Genomic DNA, 24,284 nt, shown 5'->3' with positions numbered 1-24,284 from the left:
CATGGCAATGCGCCTTTTAATTTCCTGGCTGCTGGTGCCAAGACTGTTGACTATGGAGCCAAGCAAACTAAAGCTGTGTACAATCTCAATCTCTTCACCCTCCATCCTGATGCTGTATTACTGTATAATGATGACGTTTTGTATAAACTGTGATATTTGGATGGATATCTTATAGGATTAGAATATCTATTCCCATAATCACTCACTCACTGCCAATGAGTCAGAACCAATTGACTGACCCTCCAGTGGGTATTTGGAGGCTATAAGTCTCATGGAATTCTTCTCCTCTGGAGCCACTGGTGGATTTGAACCACCAGAGAGACACAGCCTTTGAGTTTGTAGCCCAACTCCTTCTAGACTACGCCACCAGAGCTCCCTACGTTCTCTAATACAGAGTTTAATAAATGAATATATAAGCTGGCATGAGGAATGTTTGAATTTTGGAAAAACTAATCTGGGATGCACATGAATGAAGCAGACAAATAACCTGATAATGGGCTTGACCTTTAAGTTTAGATGTGTGTGGTCATCAATCAGTTAGAGGCCAACTGGTTTTGAAAATGAACAAAAGAACAAAACAAAGACCAGTTGCCATTGGGCAGTTGCTTACTCATGACCACCCGCTGTGGTTCAGAGGAGAACTGCACATGACTGGACTGAAAGGTAGAAATTTGAACCCTCCAGCTGCTCTGTGAGGGAACAAAGTAGCAGCCTTAGAAACACTGTGGGATAATTCTACTCAGACCTGTCCGATTGCAATGAATTGAATAAATGTGATGTTAATGGGTGTGTGGTTTTTGTCGGCTAGTTCTCTTGACCTTCAGAAGATCACCAAGTCTTCTTCAGAGGTGCCACTAGGTGGATTTGAATCGGCAACCATCACTCAGTTTTTCACCAAGTGCTTAACTATTTTTGCCACCCATCGACCAAAGCAAACAAAAAACAATGGGAAAGAATCGATTTCTTTACAGTCGCAGGAGATCTGTGCTAGATGTAAGCTTAAATCAGCATCATGGGTATATTAATTTAGCTATTTTTGAAAAAGAAATCCTTGCACACCTACCCTTTGCCAGGCATAGTTGGGAAGATACAAAGTTTGTGGACGAGCCAGACAAACTTTCTTCTTGGGGAGATTAGTCACTTGATTATAGTGAAGCTCAAGGAAGGTTCTAGATATTCCTCCTTTCTCCCAGGTGACTTCTGGGGGAAGTGTAAAGATAGTTGAAAGTAGAGGATTATACCCGTGCCTTCGACTCGAAGAGTGAGTGGCCAAGGCTCTGGGACTCCATTTTTGGATAAATGGCCAGACATTGACACGTGGTGAGCATGGTCTGTCTGTAGCAGTTCCACAGGCTTCAGCGGTAACCAGCAAAGATGTCAATAGTTCAGGGAGACCATGCAGAACCTTCCTATTCTCTCTCTAGTTTAATGACTTTCAGGGAGGTGGAGAGACGTGGGGATGTGGTGTGGAAGCTACATACAGTGATTGAAAAAAAACTGCATAAAGATATATTTGTGAGATGAGCAATAAAAACTAATTTGTATGCAGTTTTTTAAAAATTAAAGTCATTGCCATGGAGCCAGAACTGACTCACAACTGACCAATCCAGTGGGCTTCCTGAGGTTGAAAATCACCCAGGAAAAGATTGCCCATCTTTCTCCTGCCATCTATCTCCTTATCTATCTGTCTATCTATCTACACCAAGATTTGGCAACACTTTCTTGGTTTAGGGGGACACTGAGAAGACAGGCTCCGAGGACGGTTTTCTCAGGTGCGGGATGTGTCTGAGAATAGAAGTGGGGGGTGTGGAGAGGTCTCTATTCCTCAGAAAGAAGATACGGGTTTAAAAAGGAAATGAGAATTCAAGATGAACCATCACAACATAGGTTGATAAATGCTGCCCTGGTCGTGGGTCCCCCCTGGAGAAGGATTCATTTTCTCCTCGTTTGAACAAGCCACGGCTCCAGGAAATAGCCATTAGTGGTATGAGGTCTGGTAATGAAGACATTACTTAAACCCTCCACCATCTGTCCCTCTTTAATCAGGAATGCAGTGAGAATGAATTCTATAAACACAGTGACAAGCCAGCAAAAATGCCCAATCAGGGCATTTGAATACGGCATATGTTCCTGCTGATAGCAGGAAAAGGAATTCAGTTGCACCATCGTATTTAGCTCATTGCTATTGATTTAGCTCCACCAGAAATGTAGCACTCAAAGAAACTTTGAAGATCACCTAGGTCCTCATTGTCTAAGTGAGAGTAGTGTGGACAAGAAACTATTGCACCTCCTCCAGTTACTAGCCTACCACCCTGTGTCCTCTGCCCCGGTCTCCAGGGTGAAAAATATTCTAGGTTTCTAGATAGTTTAGATGCTCATATGTGGGGATGATTTCATTGGATGCCCCTCTGATCAATTGGGCAGAGAAATCTTGAGCCGAAACAGTGGACTGGCCACTGGGGGGAGCTGTGAACTCCTTTATTATCCGTTCAAGAGTCTGTGAGAAGGGCTTCCTGGTACCATAACGATTTCCTGTGTTGCCCAAGTGGAAAGATTAAGAACACGGCTAGATGCCTGAGAGCTGGGCCGAGATAGAACATTTATTTACCTGTCTGGATAGCAATCCCCTTACACCTGTTTATGAACATTCCTTAAACCAGAGTAAGTCCTTTAGGAAGGTTGTCTGGGAAACAGTTTGCCTCCTACATTATCAAAACCTGATTTGTGTTGTGTTCCTTTGGTAAGTCAAATATGTAGTAATCTTTGAAGCCCTATCTTGTAAGCCTTGGACAGAATTTAAGGACCACTGATGTTACACATTAACAATTCATATCTATATTAAGATGGTTACAGAGAGAATTCAAAAGTTAATAGATGGGGGGAAAATCCAGAACATATAAAATATGAAATATCTTTTCAAATTTTGCCATAGTGGGTGCCTACTATGTGCCAAGGAAGATAGTGACCTTCCATATGTATTAACTCTAGTTGTCCCTACATGTTAACGTGGACAATATTGTGCCCAGCTAGATGGCTGAGAGCTGGGCTGAGATAGAACATTTATTTACCTGTCTGGATAGCAATCCCCTTACACCTGTTTATGAACATTCCTTAAGCCAGACTAAGTCCTTTAGGAAGGTTGTCTACAAATTAACATACAATGGATTAAATGTTGGACTGGCAACCAGAAGGTCAGCAGTTTGAAACCATGAGTCACTTGGTGAGAGAAAGAGGAGACATTGTCCTTCGGTAAAGACGTCCAGCCTTGGAAACTCTGTGGGCATCTCTTCTCCGCCCTGGCCAGACTCCATGAGTCAGAATTGCTTTGAGCAAGTTGGGTTCAGGTTTGGTGGCACAATGGTCAAGTGTCAAATTGCGAACTGAAAGGTCAATATTAGAACCCACCAGGGGGCTGCTTCTGCAGGAGACAAGTGTGGGTGATCTGCTCCCATTAGGATTGTTGCTGTGTACCGTCCGGCTGGAACGGACCCGTAGATAACCCTCCAGTGAGTTTTCACAGGCAGTTAATTACATGAGAGAGATTGTCCATCCTTTTCCTGTGGGGAAGCTGGTGGATTTGAACTATGTGCCTTTGGGATTTCAGCCACCAGAGCTCCCATAAGGATTAAAGTCCAGAAAATCCTATGTGACAGTTGTACTATATTTAGGAATGGACTCACCAGCATGCAAATGTAGATGAATGAAAACATTTGAGGGATGTTCAGAAGGTTAACATCTTGTCAAGTGCAAGTGTAGGATGAATACATGTTCAATGCATCGTTCAACCCTTTAAGTAATGAGGAGCAGAGTAAGGGGTGAAATAACTAAAACAGAACCTTTTGTAAAACTGGCTGTAGGTATATCAAAAAAAGGAGTCTAGCATAGATAGAGTGCTGTGTCAGATACAAGACTGCTTAATGTCCACTAGATATTTAATATAACTTTTGGGGTTATCTTTTCTACCAGAGAGAAATCTACAAGTTAACATGCATCTACAGAGTCAGAGCTCTAATCAAATAAAATAGAATAACTTTAAACACAGGAAATTCTGTGAGAGAATGAAATACTCTTTGATTGGAGATCTGAACAAGAGCCTAGTATGACATTCAGACCAAACACCGCATTTATTATTTTTTTTAGATTTCCAAGTTTTGGGTTTAAGGATGAGAGGTCCAGAGAAGTTAAACCCATAGTCAAAGTCACAGAGCCTTGAAGTTTCAAAACCAGATCGATCCATGCCCTAAATTTTTGAGATTTTTCTTTTCTGCAACACAGCATTGCCTTGTAAACGAGTCACTTAAATAGTGCAGCAAGAATTGGGTTTTAGCAGTGCTTAGATGGTTTTAAGACCCTTTCCCCAGTTGATTCTACTTATATTGACACAGCAGCAATTTCTGCCTTCTTTCCATTTTTCCCTTCTTACTTGAAACCTGGCAACCTTAAACCAGCCGGCCACAGCTCCCCAGTCTTTTCTCAGCAGGTAGCCATCAACTATAAAAAGAGAATGCAGTCGTTCCAGTCTGTGTTTTCAGTTAGACTCCTCTGGTTTCCTTGCAGTTGGAAAGAATTTGCTTTAATAATGAAATTAAGGCATTTCTTCGGATAGTATTTCTCAATGCCATGATTTCTCCTGCATCCTAATTAGAAGCAATTTTATCATTTGTATCCTTAATCCTTCATTAAAAGTACATTTACAGCTTTGCTGTTTCCTGACAGATGCCCTGTGAGTAGCTGGGGGTATCAAAAGAAATAGAGGAGTGCCTTTGGGGATCAACATGCCATCTGAGTGAAGAGAGGCAGGGGTAATGGCTAGAGAGGAAATGCCCGCAGCAGGGTGGACCGGAGTTAGCAGTTGGGTGGGTGGAGAGAGAAATGGAAGCTTCAAAGAGCAGGATGTATTTCAAGTGGTCCATTGGAGAATGAGCTGGAATTCTGCAGGTGGGTTGGGGGGGAAGTGAAGATAACCAATTGTAACCTACTATTCAGTTCACTGAAAACCAACCAGAAAATGACCCCTTCCAAGCTTCACTGAGGATGACATGTAACCACTTATTGGAAATGCGTTCTTTCAGCTCCAATCAATCATCTCTCTGGTTTCTTTTTTTGAACAGTCTGGAAGAACCTCTTCACACACAGACACACCTCGCCAACACCAAATAAACAACAATCCTCTTGTTTTCTTCTAGGAAAAGAGAACACTGCTAGAAAGAAAAGTGTCTTTGGAAAACAAGCTGCTGCAACTCAAACCCAACAACACATATGCCAAAAGGTTTGCAAATCAGCCCCTGAAATGAAGGGCAGCCCTTGCCCGCTGACCTCTATACCTCATGTGGATAAAGACTTTGCAACCCACAAAAGAGTAGGGCATCTAAAAATGTACCAGGAAAGCAGATTCCTGGTGTTCATGTCAGTGGGATCAGGGGACAGTGTTCTCCGAGGTGTCAGGGAACTGGTGAGGGGTTAATCCTTCTCAGAAGTGAAGGAGCCTGCCTGTTATAGCCTCCCTACTGTAGAGGTTACTGTACAGATCTCTGTTTTCTATGATGCTTCCTTTTTGTTGTCTGTAGCTGATCTCTGATAAATCCTGCATCGTTAGTCATCCCTGGTGGCGTAGTGTGTGATGTGCTGGGCTGCTAACTGAAAGTTCAATGGTTTGAATCCACCAGCTGCTCTTTCAGAGAAATGTGGACAAAAATTTACAGCCTCAGAAACCTGATAGAGGGTTGCTTTGAGAGCAATTCAACTGATGGTAGTGTTTTGGGTTTTTTGGGGAGAGAGGTGTAAAAGTAATATTATCCTGACTCCCGTGATCCTGCTGGACAGAGTAGAAGTGCCTGTAGAATTTCCCAACCTATGATCTTTAGCAAAAGAGTTCCTCATCTGTCTCCCAGGGAGCAGCTGGTAGATTGGGAACTACCAACCCCTTTCATTAGACACCTCAAGCGTTATCTTCCTTGGCCCAGGCAATCATAGCACATATATATTTAACAATACTGAAATACCACCGAGTTATTAATTTCCCCATCTTCCTTCCTCTGTGCATGCATACAACCACAGAAGATGGGCTTGTAAGACAGTTGGGCCCAACTCTGTAGAGAATGAAGGAACTAGTGTGGAAAACATCCTTATTTTGGATTAAATGACAAATATTTATTAGTTAATTTTATTTAAATACTTGGTTTAACTTCACCTGTCCTTTCCTTAAAAGAAACGTCTTCCCAGACAGACTGGACTGTTGACTTGTACATTTAACTTTGCACTAAGCATCCAGACAGTCTGAATTTGATTTAAATATAGATAATAGATATAGATTATATAGATGATAGATAGATAGATGATAGATAGATAGATAAATAGATAGAATACCATGTTGTCAGTCTTTGAGTCAATAGTGCAAGTGTTTTAAAAGGCAAACAAATATTTTCTCTCTGATCTTTTATGTATGAGTAGTTAAAGGGAATTCTCAGAAAGCTCTTAAGGAGTTGTTACAGATGTTTTGAGGGAAATGGATGCTCTGTTTCCAGAAGGGTATTTGGACATCCAAGCTCATGCAATTCTCAGATTGCAGTCATTCTAAATATCTGTCTTACTACTTTCCCCATGAACAATGAGTGCAGATGCTCATCTAAATGAGAAGAAACTAAAATAGCTTGCCTGAGAGACTTGCTTGATGCAGGAGACGCTTGGTCAGGTTACCTTAAGGAAAGGGGCTTCTTGCTAGGTTAAGACTGGGTTGACGTGAGAACAGAGGAGATGAAGCTAAGGAAAAGACCAAAGGGCTATCCTTTAACGTATGAGTTTTGAAACTAGGTTGTGTTGTTACTTACTGTGATCTATTCCCTTTTTACCTTTATGCTGCCAAGTAGCTTCTTATTTCTGTATTTTCTTTTTAAATTCTAGAAGGAAGACTCTGATTGACTTAGGACAACTTCTGAGACTGGTGATATTGACCAACCTAAACACTGTCAGCCAAACAGTGGCCTTTGGCGGAAGGCCATGTCCAGTCCTATTGTCAGCCTCTTGTTCAAGAAACAGCCCAGGGCGGCTTCCTTGAGCTGCTGTACCTCACAGCATCTTTTTTTTTTTAAGTATGATAGTAGAGCAATTCAAAGGTGCTATGACACCCAAGAGCCAAGGACAGTCTGGTGATGTCCTCTGAGTAAATCCAAAGGTAGATTTTTTGAGCATCCTGAGTCTGAATGAAGAGCTAGCCCTCCATGAGCTCAGTCTCCTCAAGCACACCACTGATAGGCACTGAGTAGCAGAGCTCATGAGGGCATGCTCCTTATCAAGATGCTATTCTATTACTGTCTTATGTTGGTGAGACGATGTCATTGTTTTGGAAAGGTTGAGAGCAGAATTACCTATATCCCTTGTTGAATAAGTCAGATATTAAGGGACCCGAGAGCCCTCCACTCTTCCAGTGGTGATCTGGGGCAGGATCAATGATGAAGAGTTGAAACAGATGAGGGAAAGAACAGATTAGAAGTGATATATGATTGAGTATTATGGTTAGCACAGGAATCCAGAATTAAGGTTGCACAGAGAAGTGTACTCGGGTGGGGGTGGGACGTGGGAATTGTATGCTAATGAAGGAATTTTCCCCCCCCTCTCTCTTGGGAGGGGGAAGCGAGCTGCTGGGGAGGGGTGGGCAGGGAGAAAAGTGCGGCAATGAATGAGTGGAAATCCAAAACCTCTGTTAAAAAAAAAAAAAAGAGTTGAGATTCTCCTTTTTGAGTCCTCTTCTCTCTCCTTTTATTAACGTTTCCCAGTTGCTGGCTTCTTCAGCTCCAAGTCTGGGTCATCTGAGGAGGAAAGAGAATTCTGGAACTCACCACTGTAGCCTGTGTGCCCTCGGACCCCAAGATCTAAGTCCTTTCCCCTTCTCTCAGTCTTTCAACGTCTTATTATGTTTATTTATATAAAAGATCTAGGATCGGGGTTGTATTTAGGCAAAAAAGATAAGGCAAAAGTACATCTATTCAATCTTCCTAGAAGCAGACTTTCTTCAGTGTTACTTTGGTTACAGAGTTTCCTTGATATTTTTATCCCATTGCTTGTACAAGGACCACATTGATCAAAGTGTATACTGAGGCATTAGACGGCAGAGCATGAATCCTACGTAACTACACAGATTTTTCTTAGGAAGCCTGGCAGCTCTTTTTTCTATACTTGATTTTTTTGTTTGCTTTCACTTGTTTTATTTCATGTTTGCTGTTGTGTCACTTTGTCTTTGTCAAGACAGAATATTTTAACTAAAATCTGAATCATAAAGCTTCCAGGAAGCTCAAGGGGCAGCTTTAGGCAGATATCATCTCTCCTTAAAGGACCTTAATGATGACTTGATTTCATTGTTTTTTTGTGCTTGTTTTTTTTTAATTTCTTGAACAATTCTGATAGACATACTCTACTGTTTCCTTTGGCTACCTGTTCTGGCATAATAACACATTAAAACAAAAAATACCTTTTCAAAAGTAATTCTAAAAGTAGTTTTTATCCATTATGAGACCCATTTCAAATGGATAGTGACCTTCGTGTAATATTTGTAGAGTAGCTGGGGAAACTCTGAGCTGGGTGTTTCTAGTGGCATAAAATATACTCTCTACTTTGCCCCATCTAAACCAACTGCTTTTCTCTCCATTGTCTTGAGTTTTGAGTCATACTGGGCTGTACTCAGGACCATTCTGAATACTGATCTGTAGCAGTTCTCAATACTTTCACAGTTTAGAGATAGTGAAGACTGGTCTGCCTTTGCAAAGCATCCTGCATGCTGTCACTATTTCCCAGGAAGTCCCGTCCAATCTCTGAGTAAGTCGCTGCAGTATTCCCCTGCTTTCTCCTTCACTGGGGAACTTTTGAGTCTTTGAATTAAAAGTCAGGTGGGTCTCTGTGTGTTCTTTGCGTTGCTTTGATCCACATTGCCCTCAAGTCATCTTCTCCGATTGCCAGTGTGGCTTTTCTTCTAAGGCTTGGCAGGACCCCCGTCCTCTGCATTTTTTAGCATTTTTTAGTCTGTCTTCTCAGAGTTCCAGAAACCACCCCTAGATCCCAGCTGTAACCCTTGGTTGATACTAATCTCCCCCAAGCATTGAGACTCTTCCACTGCAGATCCCCTTCATACGCCATGAGGGGCTTCCACACACCTACTGGAGTGTTTCAAGCTTCCAAAGGCTGGTGTTCCCTTGAAGGGTTCCAGGTTCCTCTACTTCTTTTGGGTCCAAAGCCTCACCTGCTGAGGGTCCTGAGATGCCCTCAAGCTCCTGAAGACTTGACAATGAAGCTTGTGAGCCACTGACCAGGGGTGACGAAAATCTCATGTGTTGAAGCAGCTAGCCCTTGACCTTGACTTTTAGTACTGTAAGAAGGTCTACGTTGTTGCTGTTGTTACCTTAGTGGCATGGAAACAAAATATTTTCATCTTGTGGAGTTGTTGTTGTTGTTGTTGTTATGTGCCCTTGCATGATCTTGACTCCTAGTGACACCATGTGACAGGGTAAAATTGACCCACAGGACTTTCTAGGTTGTCATCATTTTTGAGGTCACATGTCTTGGCCCCTGGCCCCACAGAGTCACTGGGTGGGTTTGAACAACCAACTTTTCAGTTTATAGCCAAGTGCTTAACCGAGTTATGATTTCTGTTATACTGAGGCTTAGGAAAGTTGAGTGACTTCCTTCAAGTCACACACGTGCCAGGTATGGCGGTCTTGCCACAATGTATGGTGTCCATGACTCTCATGATACTGCCAAGAAGATAAACAGCTGAGTTGTTTAAACAGACAAGCTCAGTGGAATTTTGGGAAATAATTACTAATATAAATAACCGAAATGCAGAGCTGGCCCATCTTTTTTCACAGTGGTCCACAGAGACTGAAAATGTTAGTGGGAATTTCATTTCTTCTTTTCCCTTCATGCCTCATTTCTAGGTATTGGGGTTACCTAAAGCAGTAATCCACCACACAGTCCAGTTCTCTATCACTGGGCATCGGTTTCTGGTTGTGTGTACAAGCCCTGCTCTTGCCCCCATGCTGTGATCCTGGCTCTCCACATGTCGTAGTCTGTGCATTTAGGTGGATGCTGGACCTGGGTGCATGTGGGGAGGTGAAGAGTTAGAAGTATAAATGCTTCACTCAACTCGGCATAACCTAAGTCAACTCCTGACCGGGCTGAGTCAGAGGTGGCCCAGACGAAGCTTTTTGCCATGAGTTGATTTTTCTCAATCTGGTCCTTAGCTGAGCAAATCATAGAATGGTTTGGGGCTGTTCCTCTTTAGCACGTCTGCATGGCTGGTGGGATGCTGGGCCCCTCCTCATGCCCTGTGTCAGTGCAGTGAGGAGAGAGCCTGGCCTACTGACAGTAAGAAGGGACTGGTTAACTCCTTAGAAAAATAACTTTGTTTGTTTGTTTCCAGTTGCCAGGATCTTCAGAAGGAGATTTCCACTCTCCAGGAGCAGATCTCTCATCTGCAGTTTGTGATTCACGCCCAGCATCAGAACCTGCGTGGCATCATCCAGGAGGTCAGGCGGACCCCTTGCATGTCTCTACAAGAGGATGTCTTTGCCCTGATGGCCGAGCTTGATATGTATTGAGAATATTCTTCCTACTGGGCAGTGTCTGCCATCCCTTAATCCCCCTGTGCAACATGGCTCTGCTTTTAATGCCGTTTCTTGTCTCAACACCATTGTGGAATGTTCTCAGAAGAGCTGCCTTAGCAAATTGTTTTTAACTGCTCTTTAGGTGTTTGGGTGATTTAAAAAATATTATGGGCTTGCATATAATAATTCATATGTGTTGTGGTTCATACATGTGCATGTGCTTTATATAATCATTCATATAATATTTTCTATAGTGAACCTCCATTGCTCTATGCCTATTATCACCCCATCTTTTCAAGCCCCCATTGACCCTTTCCTGTTACTTCACCCCCCTCCACTAACCTCTACTGCCTGGTGATTTTTCTCCTTCCCCTTTTTCTGGCCACCCTCTCAGCTTTCCCTTTTGAACACTTATAAACACATCTTACTCCGTTATCTTCCTCGTTTGTCATTGTTGTTGTGGACCGTAGAGTTGGGATCAACCTATAGCTGATCCTCTGGTGGGTTTTCAGAGGCAGTTAATCGCGTGGGAGGAGACTGCCCAACCGTCTCCCATGGAGCCGCTGGTGGCCTCGAACTGTGTGCCTTAGGGATTGCAGTGCAGCTTCTCACCACTAGGACACCAGAGCTCTCTAGCTGCCTTAGATAATATTTGTCCTTATATAACTAAAATATATCTTTCAGGAAGATGTCCGCTAGTCTCTCCCAAGGTATATAATATTTTTTGAGAGCATTCTGACCTAAGTAAAGGTCCTTGTTCATTAGCAGAACTTGTAGTCTAGGTGCTGGGGCTCTTTCAGGGGGGAGAAATGGTTTTTATAAACTTGTCAATAGTAAATTTAGAAGGTGTTATGAAGTAACTTGGCCCTTCTCTGGAAAGAACCTGGCAGGTGATAAAGAAGAGGAAATTGTGTAGCAGCCAGATAGTAGATTATATGAGAAGTTAAGATCTACTTCAAGCTACTAATTGGACATTGTGTGTCTGTTTTAGATTTAAAATCAAATCTCCACTCCATTTTCCCCCTACCAAATATGTTTCCAAAAGGAGGCCTCCACAGTACCTCTGTAAGGCCATCCTGGCCTAAATGCAGCCTCAGTGCTGGATTGTCTGAGGTTTTATCGGAGGATTAAAGAACTGAGCTATGCAATTTGAGAGCCAGAAAGGACCTTAGCACCATCACACACTTCCATTTCACAGAGGAGAAGACCGAGGCCCAGTGTTGATAAATGACAGTGTTGGTTGGTCTTAGAACCACATGTCCCTCTTTTCACAGACTTCACTCTACCTCCCAACTCGACTTCCTCTCTTGGCACATCATTTCCTTCAAACGAGGCAGGATCTCCTTGTTATGGCTCTGGGGGGTGCAATGGCTTCAGGAAGCCTCTTCCTCCCGGAAGTAGATCACATTGCTGGGAAACTCAAGACTCAAAGCGCTACCGCTGTTTGATTTCAATAGACTCTCTGAAGATCCGAATGTGTTACAGTGCTGTCTGCGTGCTCATGTCCCCTACCCCAGGTGTTCATCTGGCCTGCTCTCTGCGGCAGGCTTCTGCGTGTGCTAGCGCTTGGGGATTTTGTTTTTCTATTTTATGGAATTTATTTTAACTCAGAACTGAGCTCACTATTCCCTGCTGCCTAACAAGATTTTTCTCAAGTGTGTCTCCTCATTCCTAGATGGAAGGTTTGAAACATAATGTGAAAGAACAAGATAAAAGGATTGAAAGTCTGAAGGAAAAAGTTAACATACTTGAAGCCCAGGTAAGGAGGAAGTCTGTTGAACATGTCATTGTGAGCATCTCTGTGTGTGTGTGTGAGAGTGTGTGTGTGTGTGTGTGTGTGTGTGTGTGCCCCTGTGCACATGTGGAAATGTGTCTGTGTGAACATATGTGTGCATGTGTCTTTGTATAAGTGAGTGTGTGTATAAATGCGCTTCTATATGAGTTTGCATGTGTAAACGTGTTTTGCGATGCTGTTGAATTGGTTCTGACTCATCCAGGCTGTATGTACAGCTGAGCGAAACCCTGCCTGCTCCCACGCCTTCTAAACCGTCATTGTGACGTTTGAACCCACTGTTGCAGCCACTGCGTCAATACGTATCATCAAGAGTGCTCCTCTTTTTAGCTGAGTCTCTACTTGACCAAACATGATGTCCTTCTCTGCAGACTTGTCCCTTCTGATAATGTGTCTACAGGTGGGAGACAAAGTTGCCATCTTCCCTTGAAGGGGTATAGTGTCTGGACAGGGTCCAAGACAGACTTATTTGTCCTTCTTGAAGTCCATGTTATACTCAATATTCTCCAACACTGTCATTTAAACACGGCAGTTCTTTTTCATCAGTTCTTCTTCATTTCAGTCTCCCTATTCATCATGAGGCTTTTACATGCACAAGAATGGTTGGAAATTCCATGATATGAGTGTGTGTGTGTGTGTATCTATATCTATCTCGTGGCATTAAGTTTGAATGGTCATTTATGTTAGTTATAGCCATTGTCACAGTTAGTATATGAAAAGTTCTCTATAGTCAATTTTTATAAACACATATGTGTATACACATGCATATTTACAAGCACAAAACAAAAACATTATATATATAGTATATATAATATATTATATATAAATTATATATATAGTTGTTATGTGCCAAAGTGTTGGAACTGATTCATAGATGAACCTCTAACCTTTTAAGTTTTTGTAGCCGTTTTTTAAGTATCAATTTTTTTTGCCTAGCACTAAGACAATGACTTATGTTTTCTTCTACTTGTGCATATCTTTTATCAACTTAATTTTCAGTTTCTGATGTTTCTCTTCTAGTCCATGCTTTTCTCTGTCCTTCACTAATGATCCGCTCTTATGGAAATACATCTTCAGAAATTATGCCATTTTCTAGACTTGGAAGGTTACCCTACTTTATATAATCACCATCATCTTTTAACATTTCATCTTTTAACATTTCATTTCATTCCAGGAGTGTACTGATACACGTGTAAGAGCCCCAAATTAGCTTCTTTTGGAGACCTGTGTCAATAGACTGTCCTCAGGTAGAGTCAGTGTAACGGCAAACATATAGTGACCAGTGATTTATAGTTTTGTAAATGAATAATTCTGTAAGACTCATGCATATTAAATAAATCAAATAGTGTTAATACCTTCCTAACATAAAGGTAGCATCTGTACTTAGATTGTCTCATTAAAGGGGAAGCAAGATCTTACCAAAGCCCATGAGCAGAGAATACTGTTTTGTGCTGTCACGTCCCAAGGACTCTGAGTGCCAGAGTAGGTCCCCTCGATGGGGGACTCCTAGACCGATTGTCAGAGCTTTCCTCTTGGACTGCTAGTGAATTTGAACCACTAAACTTTTGATTAGCAGTTAGCACTTAAAAATTATACCACCAGGGCTCCTTGATCTAATAATACATAGCTAATCTAGCCAATTAACCAAAGTTACTTTAAAATCCAAATAAATGAAAAGAAATCCATTCTAACCTGATGATAATTCTTATGCTCTTCTATGATTTAGTTGTTAACAACTTGAGGAACTAGGGTTACTCTGGGAAGAAAAAACCAGAACAACTTTGAGGTGATTGTCCAGTCACAGAATATTCACATAGCCCTGGTGTACAAGATGCCGTACCGCGGTCACTTTTGGTTGCTGTGAGGCTGAACACTGACACTGATGTGTCCAATGCGTTAATGGTTGGCTACCCAATGCAGACAGAGAGTGGGGTGGAGCTCCCTGATTAAAACAAGCTTGGGAGGAGGAATGGCATCCACTTCCATAATAGCTTGCCTCTGGAAACCCTATGAACCTGGAGAGAGGATAAAAGGCAACCAAGCGTCGAGGACTCTCCTTCATAGGGTCGCTATGAGTCGCCTGTGACTCGACGGCACTTAACAACAACAACAACTGTTATCATGATGTTGTTGTTGTCGTTGTTGTGTTGACACTGACTCAGAGCTGATCCTCCAGCCGGCTTTCAGAGGCAGTAAAAATGGCATAGGAGGAGATTGCCCATCCTTCTCCCCTGGAGTAGCTGGTAGATTTGAACTGTGTACTTCTGGTTTGTAAGTGCAATTCCTTACCACCAGAGCTCTCTGTCATCATGACAGTGGGTTTCAAATTGCTTTATAACCTGTAACAACCCACAAGCTAAAAATTTTAAGCCCATTGCCATTGAATTGGAGCCAACTCATCTTCATTTGGTGTCTGAGACAGGAGCTTTTCTCAAATACATACACTGACTATTTTATAAGCTAACAGTTTGATGTGTTTACTCCATTTGTCTTTCTTATGTGGAGAAGTTCTTCATTACCAATTTTTTAATATTAAGAGACTTTTCCTGCTCAGACTTACCCATTTAACCCAAATATTGACACATCACAGGCATAGGACTAATGAGTCAGAAAACACTGGTTCCGTCTTCTAGCTTTTGTTTCAAATGCATTTATTCATAGGTGCTGAGGACTCATGGGGCGCAGTCCACTGCCTTGTTCTTTAATCGATATGGCATCAGAATATTCCTCAAATAGCTGACCTATCAGAGGACAGAATGCACGTAAAGCATCAGGCAAAAGTCTGCACTTCAATATACCAAGCTCCTCACGTTCCATCAAAATTTCAGGGCCTTTTCCCAAAACAAATTTACTCTAAACCATCAGGCAGAATCTTCAAAAATACCATTTCAACTTTTAGTGATAGGATTCTTTACATCCTTAGTGTCCAAAAAGGGAACAGAGCTGTGCGTGTCTGTTCTTTCAAAGCCAGAAAATCACCTGTCACCCTCCCATTTGCTACCTCTCAGTCCCTCATTCTTTGCAGGTGCAGCCTTTAAAGTTCTCTAGTTGGGACCATCAGTCGAGAAGCCAACTGGCAATTCAACCTTGGCCTTGATCCCTCACTAATAGAAGTCTCATTTTCAAATATGGAAAGTGAAATCACTTGGACTGGCTGTGTTGGAGAGAAAGCGTTGACCCTGAGCTCAAAAGACCTGACTTTAATCTTAGCTTAGCTGTGTGAACAGTGTTGAACATTTAACTTCTTTGACCCTGCATGCCAGTTGGAGTAGAAAAATCATTTGCACTGGAAAATCATAATTAATTGCCTTTAAGTCTTTAATTCTATGCCAAGCGCTAAGCAGAGTGTTTTACATATTTTCATCTCAGAACCTGTGAATCGGGCACTGTCATGAAATCTATTCTACAGATGGGAAAATTTAGGGTGCAGAGAGTTTTAATAACCTAAATGAGGCCACATAGCAACTAAGTGATAATGCCAAGAGTCAACCCTAAAACCTCATACTGTATTGTTTCGTGTTACTGCTGTTGGTGATTGTCTTTGAGTCAAGAACAACTCGTAGCGATCCTATGAACAAAAGGCATGAAGCCTTTCTATAACTATCTCCATTTACCAAAGTTCATGGAGTTTCCAGAGGCATGCTGTTTAGGAAGTGGATGCCACGTCACTGTTCTACCATCTAGAATTTTGAGGTAGCTTCCACACTGAAAATGATATACTTTTATAATATATTTCTTCCTTCCAAATGTCAGAGTGGCATGTGTGTGCTGTTAAGTCAGAATTGACCCACAGCTGACCCTCCAGCAGGTTTTCAGAGTCAGTGAATCTTGTGGGAGGAGATCTCCTATCCTTTGCCAGAGAGCAGCTGGTGGATTTGAACCAGTGTTCCTTTGGGATTGCAGTGAAGCTTCTTACCACTAGGCCACTATAGTTCCCTCTCAGAGTGCCATATTTACCTCTAATATAGGATAAGGAGCTCTGGTGGCACAAATGGTTAAGTGTCTGGCTGCTAGCTGGAAAGGTCCTGGTTCAAAACTACCTAGTAGCTTTGAGAGAGAAAGAGTTGATCTGTTTTCATACAGATTAAACGATCGGAAACACTCTGGCTGTTCTGTCGTGTGGGGTTTCTGTGACTCTGAATTGACTTGATGGCATCCCACAACAACAGTGACATAGCGTGAAACATTTAAGGTTTTGTGGTTTGTTTGAGGTTTGTTTTTGGTTTTTTTCTTAAAGGTAGTCATGATAGATTTATTAGAAAGTTACATCCCCAAAAGGATGAACACTTCTCCTTGAAAGGATAAAAGACCAGAATATAAGGTTTTGATGGGAATTATCAAGTACTGGGGCCATGAACTGTGTAGAAAAGCAGAGATCGTGCCTCTATCGATGGTCTTGTGATCATGGGATTGAACAGACAGACACACGTACAATCAGTACCTTGAGTATTGTTCATAAAGTGCTTTGCTTTGCGTTGATCAGTATAAAGATTGTAGCTGTTTGCTGTTGAGTCAGAACCGACTCACAGCTGACCTTCTGGTAGATTTTCAAAGGCATTTACTCACATACGAGCAAATCACCTTACTTCTTCCATGGAGCATCTGGTAGATTCGAACTATGTGGCTTTGGGATTGGAGTGCAGCTTCTTCCCACTGTACCACCAGAGCAGAAGCTCCATAAAATAAAACACAATTTAGTTGTTGACTTTGAGAGATTGAATCACAGATTTCAATCCGTTAAGTATAATCTCTGGAAGTTATGAATTTTCCTGGAAAATGCATATGAAAAATGATCTTTATCTTCGCAGATGATGGTTAGAGAGTCAACAGGCCGCTTTCTGTGCTCTGATTGAGTGTCTGTAATAACAAACCGCAAACCTGTCGCCAAGGAGTGGGACAGGTGATAGATTGCCCAGGATAATGAGCAAGTGGCTGATAGATGTTTTATCTGATTTCTGCAAAACATTTTTTTTTCTGCAAAACATTTTTTTTTCTGTTCTCTTTTTTCCCCCAATTAGAATAAAGAACTGAAAACCAAGGTGGCAGTCTGCTCTGACCTTCGTAGGACGAAAGCATCTAAGGCCGTCTCTACAAGGTAAGTGCTTCCTGCCCCTCTGGCCCTGTCTGCTTTCACAGCTTCTGTTGTATGCACTTGACACTCATTATACTTGAGAAAGTGTCTGATGTGTTAATAGTTGTATGATGTAAGTGTAGTAATTAGTTCTAAATTACTTGTCAAGGCTGGACATTATTCCTGTTTAGATTTTATTGGAAGGTTCTCATTTTCCTGTGGGCCAGGGCAATGACAGGGTTACTGGAAGTGGTTAATTTTGTTCTCTTATCCAGAAAAAAAAAATAGATGTGGATGGTAGGTTGGTCCCAGCCTCCCCATTCTGTATTTGGAGGCTAAACACCACACGTCTGATACATGCTGCCAGTAAAATGGACCTTTACCAGTGGACAAGAAATAGAGTTTGCTTTATTCTTCTCTTTGATGGGGATTTTTCATGACTTGTATTAAATCATTCTCAAGTTTAGCAAAATCAGTGACCTGGTTGTAATTGTTGTTAGTTGCCATCAAGTTGACTGCAACTCTAGCAACACTGTGAACAACAGATTAATACCTGGCCCCATCCTACACCACTGTCACGATTTGTCTGCCTTGTCCAAGTCCATTATCGCAATCATTGTGTCAATCCATTGCATTGAGGGTTTTGCTCTTTTTTCCTCTATCTCCCAGGTGGGAGTCTTTCTCCCAATACTGACCCCTCTCAACAATATGCCCAGAGTATCTGAAATAACGTCTTGCCGTGCCTTCCTCCAAGGAACACCCTTCCTCTGAAACACACTTCTTCTGAAACAGATCTATTTGTTCTTTTGGCAGTCCACGATATATTCACTACTCTTGGTCAACACCACAATTCAAAGGCATCGATTCTCCTTTGGCTTTCCTTATTCATTTTTCAATCTTCAAGTGCTTATGAAAGAATTGATAAATATCATGTTTGTCTCAGGGGCACTTTGTTCAATAGTTCTTGGAGTGTTAAAAGGTAAAGAATCCCAACCCTCCAGTTCCACAGTTTCATATTGACCAGGAATCGCTGGGCCCAATAGTCTGTCTATATTTTAATGAGCACCCTGGGTGATTGGCTGTAGGCAGTCCCTGGGTGGCTTTTTGAAATGTCCTGGCTCTGAGCCTGAGGAGGACTCAGGCGTGTAATTCAGATCCTGAGTGGTAGAGTGGACCAACACAGTGCAAGGTGCCTTTAGAAAATGAAGTGAGATTCTAGCTGAGTTACGTCTACAAGGCTGAAAGAAAAAATGTAATTACATCATGGCCACGATTCTTCCCACGATGACTTCCCAGACACGAGACTCTGAACGATGTAGGCTCACTCACTTCTATCGGGCCACCTCTTGGTCAGCTCCCTTGTAGTTACTTCCTGATAACAGCTGTGCTTTCTGTTGTTGTGGGCAAGTTCTCCCACATCCAATGGGTGCTTCCTCCTCCTGTCTACCATCTACAGGCCCTTGTGCGTTGGGACTTTCAGGGGGTTTGACTATCGAGAAGCCCATGTAGGATACCTTAAGAAGAGGCGAGAATGGGCTCAGGGTATTCTTCTTTATGGGATAATTGTTTGCTGTTTGCATTCCTTGAGAGCTGGCTTAGCTCCTTTCAAGCCCATCTTCTCCCCAGGGCTCTCGTTGGCATTACTGAAGAGCTTTTCTCACTCCCTTCTCTTCTTCACGTCGTAAGGTGGGCCCTGTTATGGAACCATGCATTCATGCTGTATTTCCACATATTTGTAAATCTCCCCTTTGACAGGTTCTTCTAAAACTATTCTAATTGGAATGTTCTCTCTAGTTCCTTATGAGACCCCCATCTTTTTGTTACACCAAGATTCTCAGGAGATTCACACCCATAGTTAATATCTCCTTACTCTTACCTCCTACCTACCCCAACTGGGCTTACCTGAACTCATCCTTCTTGACTCAGCTCTTGAGCTTCATGTCCTCAACAGAGCTGTCCCTGCTCTTGAGAGTGTGTCTGTATCCTGATTATCCACTCTTAAAGTTCCTAGTGTTCTTTGTAACACCTACCATAATTGTGACTAAATGATTACTCACGTAGCTATTTGTTTGCTGTCTGCAAACAAGGATTCTTCCTTGAAACTCTTTGAGGATAATGAAATGCTTTCGTCACGTTCACCGTTAAATCCTCAAAGTCTTACATAGAAATACTGATTAAATGAATGAATAGGTTTAGATACCTCTTACCCCCTTGTTTGTCCCAAAGCAAGTCCAATCTCAACTTGTAACACTTCTTGCAAACTTGACAGATGATCTTTTCTGTTGTCATTGCCCTTCTATGGCTTGTTCCATCAGTGGACATTTTAATCATGAATCTTCTGCAGTTATCTAAATTGCCTTTCTGTGGCTCTCAAATCTAGAAACCCAGGTGGCATAGAAGTTAATCATAGCTACTAAGTTTGAATCCACCGATAGCTATCTGATGGAAAGACCCCCATAAATCCACTTCCATTAAGATTACAGGCTAGAAATCCCCATCGGATCAATTCTACTTGTTGCATGGGGCCACTTTGAGTCAAAGTCAACTTGATAGCACCATCAACAACCCAGTGTCACTCAGAGAAAATGGAAAGTAAATAGCATGAGGGCAGGAATGATTTCCAGCACTTCAAAGCTCAAATATCATTTCCACGATAGTCACTGAAGTTATAACTAAATAAAACATAGAGGTAATTACATATATACTTTTAAAAATTATTTAAAACTCCCTGTCTCTAGAGCTTTTTCATTCTCTAGTGTCTTCCTCTAGGGAAGAATCCCATTTTTTTGAATCTCTCCTGCGTGGAGCCTGAGGGAGAGGAAAGATCTCACTGTGGTTAGTGCCCTCCTAGGTGTTCGAAATCATTTATCTCCCTCTTCCTGACTTCTTGTCATCTGCCTCAATCTTGCTAATATATGTAATTAGAGACTAGAGAGAAAACCATTAAGAACCAAGCCTCTGAAATCTCTGGGCATCCAAATGCTAAGTTATCATTATTTTGGCCACTAGCTTGGAGACTTCAAAACCAGAAAAATAAAAGGAACAACAGAGGTATCCCAGGAGGACGTGAAACACATTTCAGCAGCAGAAAGAGAAGGAGGATTATGGCAGCGAGAGAAGAAGGGACAAGTTTGAGCAAAGAACAAGAAGTTTTCCCAAGGTAGAGAGGGATGCTAATTTCTCCTTTCTTTCCACCCAGTTACCATCCATCCTTGGGCTACTGAGGCACTGTAGATAACCTTGGTGTCTTTGACCTTGGAGGAGATGAGGGCAGAGTGAGGTAGACCAGAGTACAGGTGACTGATTTTCCCTAATTACACAGGTCCACTATTGAATTCTGGCCTCTGCCTGGTGCAGTGGGGTTTATCGGAGAGAATGATTTCTATGACTGCTTCTGTCTTTTCCACTAATTAATAGTCAGAAATCTACAGAAATTAGCAGTCTTCTAAGTGATATAGCACTGGTTTGTCCACTTGCTGTACAGAGGTAACTCATGGTTGCTGTGAAGCTGAACACTGTGACACTGATGTGTCAAATGCGATAACACTTACCCATGCTGGGAAGTGTTTGGTGAAGCTCCCCAATTAAAACAATCTTGGAAGCAGGAGTGGCGCCCACTTCCGAAGTGGCTTGCCTCCGGAAACTCTATGAACTTGGAGAATTGATGAGAGTTATACAAGTGTTCAAGTCTTTCATTCATAGGGTCACTATGAGTTGTCCACGACTCAACGACACTTAAAAACACCACCAAAGGAATTAGTTTGGGTTTAGTATTTCTTTTTTCTTTCTCCTCTATGCCTTAAGAAAGGTCAAAGGGAGAATATTTCATAAGTAAAACTTAAAAACTGGACTGAGTAAATATCCTTCTTCTTCTTATTCTTAATAGAAACATCATTGTAAAGGATATCAAGGTAGCCTTCTCATTTGGAGCATTAAGTATGACCAACTGGGATACAGTATGGTGGGCTTACTCCAGACTCCACTATGTCGAATGGAATTATAATACTAGTGAAGGATCAGAACACAATAGCCATTAAGGCAAAACAAAACAAAACACAACACAACAACACTTTTAAAATAAAAGGTGAATTATCTCTTTAAAAACTCATAAAATATTGTTTTACCTGAGTAGGGGTAAACAGATTTCTTTTTTTAAAAACTAGAGAATTAGAACAGGTATCCTGAGTTGCACACCAGAACAGGTATTTTGCTTGCGATTAGAGGCCATGTTGGTAAAATATGCATACATCCACCTATGTACACACACAAACACACACCGCCTATGTGGTTTTAAGTACTAGAATCACACTTAACTGAGAGAGAAACCGCAAAGCTGACACATTCTCAGGGGAAGATTGTGGATTCAGCATGTGTCTTTACCTCAGATGCTACCTTTGTAGAGCGGAATGAGGCCCAGACTCCATTTTCCCTTCCCACCTGTTCTTAACTCTTGTCCTGTTAAAGCTTGTTAAACAAGCACAAGTCGAACACCTGTGCGATTCAATACGGGAACAGTAAAGCACCCAGCTACTCACTGAAACATCGGCAGTTCAAATCTACCCCAGGACTCCACCGGAGACCCATCATCAATCTGCTCTTTCTAGATGATAGCCTAGGAAATCATATGGGACAGTTCTGCTCAGCCCAATTAGGTTCTTATGTGTCAGATTGACTTGATGGCATACAAAAGCAACTACGACAATGATGTGATGCTATTGTATTTCATGGAGAATTGGTCAGAATAAATTAGATCAACCACAATCACTTAGACCGAAGCAATTCGTTGAGACTTGATAGGATGGTGGTAGCTGAAATGGTCCGTGTAGGAGAACAGCTATTTTATCATTACGACTTAATGTGCTGTTGACTGAGTTTGAAAAGTGTGTTGTCTTTTCTACAGTGAATTGATGACTGAAGGCAACTCCCCTTATCTGATGTTGGTTAGACTACGGAAATGAACTGGATGGAGAAGACTTCGTCGGAAAAAGAGCCTTATGTTGTTCTTGTTTATTCTTTGGAACATGTTCCAGACTTGTATGTTAAATGAATATCAACACATGATGAGCATTCCAGAAACACAACATTTCAGAAAATCGACCAAATATCTACTTGACAGAAGAAAGGATTTCTTTACTAAATGGAGAAGGAAACCAGGAGCTTCTGAATACTGGAAGAGGGATTCTGATTTCTAAAACAATTTTTAACATAAATCTTGGTTTCTGACGTTAGCTGAAGGGACATTTCTAAGACTGTTAGTGGTAAATAGGTGATCGTCCTCATTGTTCAATGGAAGGGTATGTGTATGAGTAAACAATGTATGCTAATCTTTGGGATAATAAGAATTCTTTTACTATGATATAAGTTCATGTCCTGCTGCACTTTTAGTGAGTTATTCTCCACTAAATTATGGGTAGGAGAAAGTAGGGTGTTTTAAAAAGTCTATTTCTCATGATAAATCCCAATTCAAATTTGAGAATTAAGACTGATTTTTCACACATTATTAACCTATCTGCAGTTGTGTTGAAATGGAGACTTGGTTCAGAAAAATAGCTCTATCAACCCATAGATGTAAACTCACAAGAATGAACATGGTGTATTCTGCTTTTGTGACAAAATTTTTCTTATGTTCAACAATAATGACCACTTCAAATAATTGAGGGTAGAATGACAACGTTGCTAGTCTATACTTCTATAAATGTGTCTATACTATGGGTTCAAGTTAGAGGACACTGATTTAGAATCTCATATCCAGGGCTTTTATGACAATGTCCTGAAATTTTGATATGTGCCTTAATTAAGGGTAGAGTTTGTAGTTGGTATGAATGAAAACAAAGTCAAGTTTGTAGAAATTAGAGCTCACTGACACTCAGGATGACAGAACATACTTCTCAAAAATGCATAATAGAATCTTAATTCATGCTCTCTGATGTATAACGTTGCACATTTTCTCAGGAAAGATGCGAAGCAAGCCTTTTAGTGGGCATTGTAAAGTATTAATGTTTTTATCTACAAATTACTTAAAGATATGTATAATTGAGATGTAGTAATGTATTTATAAATTCATCCAAGTACTGTACTCCTAACATATTGTGTGTGTAACTATCATATTTCCAGTTACCTTGTTTTATTGCTTGCTGCTTTTCAAGGTATATATTTCCAATAAGAACATTCAGAGCATACTTTCCCCATGCCAGAAACCCTTCTAAATCCTTTTCCTGTGGTAATTATCATGATTCTCTAACAGCCCTCAGAAGCAGGTGCTATTACTTTCCCCATTTTACAAAGGAGGATGATGACAGAGTAACCTCCCAAACCTTTGACCTCTTGATGTCTAGTTCACCTGCTTTCTTGGTCTGAAGCACTTTGCAGTTACAGAAACGCCTCCTTTTCTTGGAGTTCCTGTTAAGGGTCAATCACCCTGCATTATTTGAATAATTATGATGCTTTAAAAATATATTGGTTCAATTAATTTTTATTAGAATAAAGTATTTGAAAGTAAAAATTGGAAAGACACTGGGTTTCATTTTAAATTTGCGATATTCATTTTTAAATAATGGTTGTATAATTGGATCCAGTATAACTAAGACTTGTTTGTGAAGGGTTTAGATTAACTGTCTATGGAACTGTCTGTGGAATGGTCTATAGCACACAAGAGAATAAGTAGCATTGTTTTTGTTGTGTGCCTCTGAGTTGGAACTAACCCATAGTTGAGTTTTCATAAGCAGTTAATTACTCAGAGGGAGATTATATATTCTTCTTTTGTGGATCATCTGATGGATTCGAGCCCCGTGCCTTTGGGTTTGCAGTGCATCTTCTTACCACTAGGCCA

The 24,284-nt window shown here is 41.3% G+C and overlaps 1 protein-coding gene across 1 annotated transcript in view; it reads left to right on the top strand.

The window, feature by feature from the left end:
• The window catches only part of CCDC68 (coiled-coil domain containing 68), a 32,096-nt gene extending 10,604 nt beyond the window's left edge, over positions 1-21,492 (top strand). Inside the window, exons 6-10 of the mRNA XM_006891760.1 lie at positions 5,187-5,269; positions 10,409-10,514; positions 12,268-12,351; positions 17,403-17,479; positions 21,342-21,492. Coding sequence (XP_006891822.1) covers positions 5,187-5,269; positions 10,409-10,514; positions 12,268-12,351; positions 17,403-17,479; positions 21,342-21,492 — 501 coding nt within the window. The remainder of the gene's footprint in view (positions 1-5,186; positions 5,270-10,408; positions 10,515-12,267; positions 12,352-17,402; positions 17,480-21,341) is intronic.
• The last annotated feature ends 2,792 nt before the right edge of the window (positions 21,493-24,284 follow it).

The sequence above is a fragment of the Elephantulus edwardii genome, unplaced genomic scaffold, assembly GCF_000299155.1.
Source record: "Elephantulus edwardii isolate Elephantulus edwardi_28Jun2011 unplaced genomic scaffold, EleEdw1.0 scaffold00103, whole genome shotgun sequence".
NCBI lineage: Eukaryota > Metazoa > Chordata > Mammalia > Macroscelidea > Macroscelididae > Elephantulus > Elephantulus edwardii.
The sequence above is the reverse complement of the archived record's forward strand: the minus strand, read 5'-3'. Positions and strand labels throughout refer to the sequence as shown.